Source organism: Suricata suricatta, chromosome 11 (assembly GCF_006229205.1).
Source record: "Suricata suricatta isolate VVHF042 chromosome 11, meerkat_22Aug2017_6uvM2_HiC, whole genome shotgun sequence".
NCBI classification, from domain to species: domain Eukaryota; kingdom Metazoa; phylum Chordata; class Mammalia; order Carnivora; family Herpestidae; genus Suricata; species Suricata suricatta.
In genome coordinates this window covers 49,897,210-49,906,178 of record NC_043710.1, presented here as the reverse complement: position 1 = coordinate 49,906,178, position 8,969 = coordinate 49,897,210, and the positions used below count along the sequence as shown (strand labels likewise).

Here is an 8,969-nt window from a genome sequence, read left to right as displayed (position 1 = left end):
TTTCCCTCTCCCTCTATCTTTTTCCTTTATTTTAAGAAATAGTTCTGATTCTTATATTATTTTATGCCTTATGATTTTATTTTGCTGAGTCTGGGACATTGTGTAGGGAATATTGTAAAGCTAATTTGGGGTTCTGAATGTGTTACCTTTTCCAAGAGACAATTTATTTTGCTTTCATCAGGGATCTAGGGAAAGAGAAGATTGTCTTATGCAAGTTGGAGATTGAGTTGATTAAACGTAATGGTTTATATGTTTCCATTTCACTCCCCATTCTAAAGTTATAGCTCTTCAAGTATCCTAAGTAAATATGGGGAGTATTTATTAGTATCACATTTGGTAACTCTTAAGCCCCTATTTTTTATCTCCCTTACCACCACTATTTAAAGACGATTGAAAATTTTTTCTCAACTTTTCAGCTCCTCAGACCCTAGTTTATATGGAGTTTCTCAAAGTCTCAGCTGCTTCTTTACAATCCACAAGCACCTGATGGGAGAAAATAATTCTATCAGGCCCACCATATTGTTCATCTTCTTTCTCCAAGATCTTTGTCTCTTGAGGCCTCATCGATTTATAATTCCTTTTGGTGGAAAGGTTGGTCTATAACAGGTATCAAACAATTACTAGATTGGAAATCTGTATTTGTATTTTTATATTTCTTAGTTGATGTTATCATATGCCTCTTATTCCTTAATGTTCAAAAATACATTTCTTGCTAAAATTCCACAAAGGTATTATATATTCTTCATTAATATGCTTCCATTTATCATTTGCTATTACTTTATTTGCAGTTTTTGCATCTATGACTGAAAGGTAAATTTCTATCACTGTGTGTGTTCTCTTTTATCAGATTTTTGCATTATAATTTGTCAACAAAATAAAATTGAAAAATACACAGCTGAATTAGATATTTGATGGTTGTGTTTTTAATAGTATTTTTTCTTTGCTCAAAATATGCTGATGCTTTGTGGATCCATATTTTTGTAGGGAATATGATTCTAGGCTACATCAGACTTTATCTCATTAACTTTGGTCAGAATGCCTATTGCAAAGAAACTTTAATTTTATTTTTACATGTGGGCAAGAAATCAGATATCCCTCATAACTGTTAGGATAGGGTAACAATGAGGACTATGTGGAAAGCTATAAAGAAACATGTTGAGTGTCTGGATAGAACCTCATCTGAGGCCAGCACTGCTATGAATTTTAGGTAATTAAAATCTATAAATTCTCATTGTTTTTATAAGCACTCTGTATATTGGGGTAAGCATTTTGGGTTTCCTTTTACTTACAAACAACACATTTTAATAATAACAATTTGAAATCAAAAGCGGGCTGTTGAAAGCAGCAGTAAAATATAGAATTAACTGAATCAAGTATGGGGAGTGGAGGAAACAAGGAACTCACTTTCTTATTGTTAAATTAGAAAAACTCTTGTTAGATTAGCTGATAGTGTAACCACTTTGCCTTGTGTATGGAATTTTTTTCCGAGTCTACTTTCTGAGACTACTTAGGAATGGGAAGTGTTAGGAAAAATCCACTATGTTGAATTGTGTTGGTAACATTTTATAATTTTCATGACAACCTTCTTTTTCTTCTTTCTCCTCCCCTCCACTCCCCTCTCCCTTCCCAACCTCCTCCTCCTCTCCCTCCTTTTCCTCTCCTCCCCCTTCCTCTTCTCCTCCTGCTTCTGCTGCTGCTGCTTCTTTCTCTTCCTCTTTCTATTCTTTTCAAGATTTGAAAATCCAGAAAGATTTAAGAATATATTATAATAAAAAACATTAAATAAACCATAGTTAATTCATTTAGACAATTTATTTATTATGGATCAAATATCTTAAAAGAGTGCCTTTTCTGAGACAACGTAATTATACCTGCAAAATTTTCTATTTTAAAGTAAACTTTTATGTTAAAGCATAACACATCTGCAGAGAAGTACATAAATTACAGGTGTATATGGTTTAATGAGTTTTCACATCATGAGCATAGCCATGTGATCAGCACCCACCTTAAGAAACCGAAAATTACCAGCATCCCTGAAACTTACTCCTTACCTTTTCTTCATCACTATATACCTTTAAAGAGTAACTACTTTATGGGGCAGTTTATTTTCCTTAAAGCATATATAAAGGATAAGAAGGAAGAAAATATTAAAGAGAGGTCTGTTTGTGGCTACAGTCATGGTAGTGGTACACTTAACTCCACACTAGCTCCCAGCACTTGACCTAGACTGAACTAATTTCTCTCTGACCTCCACTGCTAAAATGATATGTCCTAATCAGGCTGAATCGCAGAGCTTTTGGCAGAAATCTTGGTCAAATATGTTATGTCTCTCCTTTTTTATTTGAGCAAGGAATAACTCTGGGAGCTTTTTGTAATTATCTTAAGATCATAAATGGAGGGGCGCATGGGTGGCTTGATGGGTTAAATGTCCAACTTTGGCTCAGGTCACGATCTCACAGTCTGTGAGTTCGAGCCCCGTGTTGGGCTCTGTGCTGACAACTAGCTCAGAGCCTGGAGCCTGCTTCCGATCCTGTGTCTCCCTCTCTGACCCTCCCCTGCTCACGGTGTCTCTCTCTATCTCTCAAAAATAAAAAAAAAATAAAATAAAAGATCATAAATGGAGACTTTCTTAAGATAAAGGTGACACCTAGGATGATAGAATTTAAAATGAAAAAAAAAAAGAAATAAAAGAAAACTAAGACTTCTTGTCATGTTAAACCTTTCAATAAATCCTATTCTGTATGCATCCCTTATCAGTTATAAGAGCAATAGATTTATTTTCAAAAAGTTTGAGATGGGTTTTGTTTCCTAAAACTTTCAACATCTATTTTTTATTCCCTGGTATAATTTAAATGTTAAGAATTATCTGTTCTTTGATGTTTATATAGAATACATTTGTAAAACTATATGTGCCAGAGCCTTATCAATTATAAGTACTTTAAAACCAGTATAGTATTTCTACGGTTGTCAGTCTCTTTATGTTTTTTTCTTTTTTTTTTTAATTGGTAACTCAGAATGCTTTAAAAATTGTTTTTTGTTTCCAGAAATTCAACATTTTTTTCTAAATGAGTACATGATATTCTCTTATAATTTTAAGCCATTTCTCTTTTAACAGATATAATTATCTGACCGTTTCTTGTTATCTCTCTTTTTTTTTTTTTTTTTTTTACCAAGCTCTTAGAGTCTAATATCAATAGTTTCTTAACAGTTTGATTTCACTGAAACAAAGACACTTTTAAGGCAGGAATAGGAAGGAAATTGGGATAAGCATGAGATAGGATTTAAATGCTCATCTAGAGAATATGGAGTTTATGTCATTGGATGTAGGAAACCATTTACTTTGGAAGATTTATCAGTTAGTGGAGTACAAGATGTTTTATTCTAGGGTATGGCAACAAGTTAGAAGGGTATTGAAATAATACAAGCAGAACTGAATGACGTACTAGACTAGCAAGAATGGCAATGGCAATGAAAAGTTAGAGATTTGAAAGATGTTTGAAAGAATGAACTTGATGATTGATCAACTTGTGGAAACAAGGAGAATAAAAGAAGTCAAAGCTGATTTTATATTTTTAGGTATGATGTTTAGGAAAAAATGACAGTGGAATTTCTGGGAATGGGGTCCCTAAAGTTAAAGATGATTTATGGAGTAAAATTAAATTCCAAATATGTTGATTTTGAGGCAGAGGCAAAATGTTTTATTGTAAATATTGCAACAATTTGGACAGAGCTAGGGTCTGTATTTTGCTAAGTGAAATAAGTCCATCAGAGAAAGATAAATACCATATGTTTTCCACTCATATGTGGATTTTAAGAAACAAAACAGATGAATATAGAGGAAGGGGAAAAAGAAGGAGGGGGAAGCAAACCATGAGACTTTTTTAAACTAAAAAGAACAAAGAAAGTTGGTGGAGGGAGTTGGACTAAATGGGTGATGGGTATTAAGGAGGGCACTTGTGATGAGCTCTGGGTGTTGTATGGGTAATGAATTCCTAAATTCTACACTGAAACCAATTTTACCATATATGTTAACTAAATAGAATTTAAATTAAAACTTGAAAAAATATCCAGAAAAAAAGGAAAATGTAGTAAGCTTAGAATAGTGGTCAGTTGTCAGATGACTTTTGAGGCAGTCTAGATATAAGTGATAATTGAGCCAACGGACTTAAACAAGATCTATAAAGAACAATATGTAAGTAAAGAAGAAAGAACAGAAAACTAATTTTGAGGAATATTAAGAAGTTGCAGATATTTGTACTGATGCTGCTTAGCCTGCTGTCTGATTCCACACTACAGAAAAATAGCATATTTGTTTATTTTCTGTGTACCCCATCAACCTCTGCCTTACATTCCCCAAATCCTAATTCCATTTATGACTTTTTCTGTAGACTCAGAGCATGGTTCCAGAATGTATTTATGAAAATAGAATCTGTACTCCTATTCAGTAGAACAATATCAGGTCTGGGCTCTAGAATCAGAATACCTGGGACTGAATCCTAATTCAATAATTTACTATCTCTGTAGCCCTGAAAGTTTTTAAAAAATATATTCACTCACCCTCAGACCCATATTTATAAAATGAGAATATTAGTAGTCTACCTCTTTGAGACTCTTCTGAAGATAAAATAAATTAATAAATATTAAATGCTTATAAGGATGCCTGGAATATATTAAGTGCCATGAAATGCAAGTTTTTGAGTCTGTGTTGTTATTATTATGATTAAAATAGTAGTAGTAGCAGCAGTTATAGTCATTGTTGTAGTGGTAATAGTAGTAGTATTGAGCTCTGCTCTGAATGTACAAGATCCTATACATGATACTTAGGTCCTGTATCTCTTACCAAATCCAAATATTCTATATTACAAATATAATCTAGTAATCTTAGTGTTAATGATAAGTTTATAGTAGAAGTAGCACCAGAATCAAACTGACCTTTGCATCATGTTCATCCTGCTAATAGATCTGCCATTTCCTCCTTAAATCTGATTGGTTGTTCTACTTGGATCTTGAATCCTCTCTTTTATTACAAATCTCCTCTCTAAACTTAAAATATTTCGCTAGAACCTTACTACAAGTCTTAGTCCTTTCTAGTTTATTTTCTAGTTGACAACATGTGAAAATCTTAACCTCAGCCAACTTTAGGAGCCAAGCCATTTATGAACATGTTTGGGATTGAGAATAATTTCCTTTGTCTCTTGAACTTTGCTTGAATTTCTCTGTGCGGAGTCCATCTACATGATTGGATTTTTCAGTGCTAGCTGCTGCAGTTGGAATTGTGACAAATAAGATTGAAGATTTAAAAGCTCAGATGCTAGAACAAGGCTCTAGGGCTTTGGATTCCAATTCTGGCAAATGATATCTGTGTGACTAGTAAGTTACTTAGCATTTCTACCCTTTAATTTCCTTAGCTGGAAAATCGAGATTGAAAATATACTTCCTCATAGGATTATCATGAAGATGAAATAAACTAACACATATAAAGTATTTAGAACTATGCCAGACACATAGTGAGCATTCATTGTTTGTCATTATCATCAGACACAGCTGGAACTCCTTGGTTAAAAAGGGCAGGCTTGTCATATTGCCTTCATCAGGTCTCCATCTCTGGTCCTATAGTTCTCATAGTTTAGGTTCCTGAACTAAGAAGAGAACTTTAGTGCAGATAGCTTATTGGAAAAGTGATTCCAGGAAGGGTGTAAGGAAACAGTAAGAGTGAAACAACTAAACACCAATGAAGTTTGGGATATTAAAGTTGTCACTCTAGACCATGCATTCTCTATGGAAGCAATATAAATCCCAAAGTTCTTAGAAGAAAGAAATCTTAGATATCTAAATGGTTTGTGGTCCTCTAGAGGGCTGTGGTATATAAATAGATGTACAGTAAATCTATGCTATTCAAGTTTCATTCTGAATTCGTCTAAAATAAAATTCTGAAAAAACCCTTTAGGGGATATAATAATGGTAATAGTAATAGTAATAATAATATAGAATGGTATAGAATGGGGACTTAACTCCATAGAGCTCAACCCTAAAGAATCATATAGAGTGCCTCCCGGAAATCTCTGGTGTCTTTATTCATCCATTTCCTTTACCCTCTGGTTAAAGATTGCCTTTGGGGGATTAACTTGCCCATACTTCCAACATCTTGGGCAGAATCCTAAAAGACAAGGTAGGGAGTTCTTGAAGTAGAATGTCAGCAGTGCCAAGTAAGTCAGAATTGTCCACTACAGCTGAAGCTGAGGTCAAGGTGAGCTGAAATTGGGCGTTATGGAGCTGTAAAATTCACTAATATCTAGTTCAGAAGTTCAAGCTCCTGCTTACTACTGGCTTTTATTTTTTTCTTGAATAGGGCCTTGAACATTCAAGTCTTACTAAATACATTTCTGAATATCACATTTTTTCATGCTACTTTCGTTTTTGTCATGTGAAATATTTATACAAGGGCTAGGATTATGATCCATGAAGATATATATATTTTTCTTCCTTTACTTTGTTTGAATCGCCACTTTAGAAGCCTCTTTTAAAAATGCTATGGAAGGGGTGCCTTGGGTGGCTCAGTTGGTTAAGCATCTGACTCTTGACTTCAGCTCAGATCATGATCTCACAGTTCATGAGATCGAGCCCTACACTAGGCTATATGCTGATAGCCTAGAGACTGCTTGGAATTCTCTCCTTCTCTCTTCCCCACCTACCATCCCCAGTGCTCACACACACTCTCTCTCTGTCTCAAAATAAACAAACATTTAAAAAAAAGAAAATAAATATGCTATGGAAAAAAAGCAAGAACTAATAGCTGTAGTTTATCTATTGATTCTGAAACCATATTTGAAACTCCTACTCTATTATGAACAAATTTATCATTGACCTTTGTATTTTGATTTTGAATTATAAAAGCAAAAGTGGTTTTATTGACTAAACAAGTTCACCTCATCCTCAGACTGCTGATCCAGGTAAATATAAAATATTTATTGAGAAGAAAAAATTAAATTGATCCAAAGACAATTCCCCAGTAAAACCTAATAGTAATTTAGCAATATGTAAATATGTTGACATCAGGATTAGTTGAGAAGCCATATCAAGTATGATACTCAGCCTACCAAATGGATCAATGCTTAAAAACTATGTAACAACAATATACATCCTAATGCCAACTGGCACCTACTAGGAAGCATCTGAAAGCCAGTAGTCCAACAAGGTGCACTTGTTATCATTGTGCTTGTTTATAAAGATTGTGAAAATTGAACATTCAGAATGCATGTGTTTTCTTTCTGATGACAGGTAAAGAGGAATAAACATACATGGGAGAAGGAAACGAAACTTCTGTGGCTGAATTTATCTTGCTGGGACTTTCACAAGATCCAAAGATCCAGATCCTGCTGTTCTGTGTTTTCCTTACCATTTATCTTCTCTCCCTGCTTGGAAACCTGCTTATAATAATCCTCACTCAAACTGACTCTCGACTTCACACTCCCATGTACTTTTTCCTCAAAAACTTGTCCTTTGCTGACCTCTGTTTCTCTACAAGCATCGTTCCTCAGATGTTGGTCCACTTCCTCGTAAAAAGGAAAACCATTTCCTTTGCTGGATGCTCACTGCAGATAACTGTCTTCCTTCTAGCAGGATGTACAGAGTGTGTACTTCTGGCAGTGATGTCCTATGACCGCTATGTGGCTGTCTGCAAGCCCTTGCATTATTCCACTATCATGACTCAGAGGGTTTGTGTCCAGTTGGCCATAGTGTCTTGGATCAGTGGGGCATTTGTATGTTCAGTGGACAGTGCATTTACACTGTGTCTCCCCTACCAGGGACAGAATATAATTAATCATTATTTTTGTGAACCTCCTGCACTCCTGAAGCTGGCTTCGGCAGATACCTACAATGCTGAGATGGCTCTCTTTTCAATGGGTGTGATTATCCTCTTGGCACCTCTCTCCCTCATCCTTGTCTCCTACTGGCATATTATCTCAACGGTGATTCAGATGCAGTCAGAGGAGGGGAGACTCAAGGTCTTTTCTACCTGTGGCTCTCATCTCACTGTTGTAGTTCTCTACTATGGTTCTGGAATATTTGCCTACATGAGACCCAATTCCAAGACAATGAATGAAAAGGATAAGGTCATCTCTGTGTTCTATTCAGTTATGACTTCCATGTTGAACCCCATAATTTATAGCCTGAGGAACAAGGATGTGAAGGGGGCTCTCAGGAGGCTGGTTAGAAGATAGTCTACCTTTGGAGGCAGTGATTTCTGACATTTTTCTTAAGCACTTGGAGAATTGTGATTACAGTAGCTCTACTATCCTCATCCTTCCCCCCCCCTCATTTTATTACCCCAGTTGATTTTTCTTTCCACACATATTCATTAAATGCCAAATGCCTATTCGGTGCAAACATGTCCAGAAAACTTTGTGTTTTCCTTAAAAGGTTTCATTACTTCTGGGACAACAGAGAGCCATATTCTGTCTTGCACTCTTTTGCTTTCTTATTGCCTCTTTTTGCAGTTTCTTCCCTGAGGGAAACATTTTCCTAGCAAAATAAACTCACTCTTGAAATGTTGGACCAAGGGAAAATTTTTTTGATTAATCTCCCTGAACGTATTTCTAGCATCCTTCACCTGTTGATGAATTGGGAAGCCCAAGTTGTCACTCAGTCACCTGTGGGCTTGCTGAGGTTCTGTCTCCACATTTCTGACTAAATCAACAGTGACTGGTTAAAAAGTCAGCGTTTTTTATAAACATGAGGATGTCTTATGGGATCTATGGAATGCTACCCATAGTGCACTACCTCCAACTGCCTTATTTCCAGTTAAAAGTGATTAAACCCTATAGTGGTTCTGTAACTTTCAGGCCTTCCTTGTAAAGAATTAACTGTATTGCATCATGACCCTTCCTAAACCATTCCTTTTTTCCCCCCCTTTCTCTTTCCTCCATTTTTTGTGGATGATTTTATTCATAGCACATGTAGGTATGAAA

The 8,969-nt window shown here is 35.4% G+C and overlaps 1 protein-coding gene across 11 annotated transcripts in view; it reads left to right on the top strand.

Annotated features, from left to right (window-relative positions):
* Positions 1-8,553, top strand: part of LOC115272189 (olfactory receptor 2D3-like) — a 184,094-nt gene extending 175,541 nt beyond the window's left edge. For 10 of the 11 annotated variants that reach the window (XM_029915243.1, XM_029915242.1, XM_029915247.1 and 7 more), the window contains one exon: positions 7,279-8,553. In XM_029915243.1, the coding sequence (XP_029771103.1) occupies positions 7,299-8,222 (924 nt within the window). In that variant the 5' untranslated portion in view covers positions 7,279-7,298 and the 3' untranslated portion in view covers positions 8,223-8,553. Of the gene's footprint in view, positions 1-484; positions 607-7,278 lie in introns of those variants that run through there. The other variant, XM_029915253.1, reaches the window with a different exon arrangement.
* Positions 8,554-8,969: the final 416 nt, after the last annotated feature.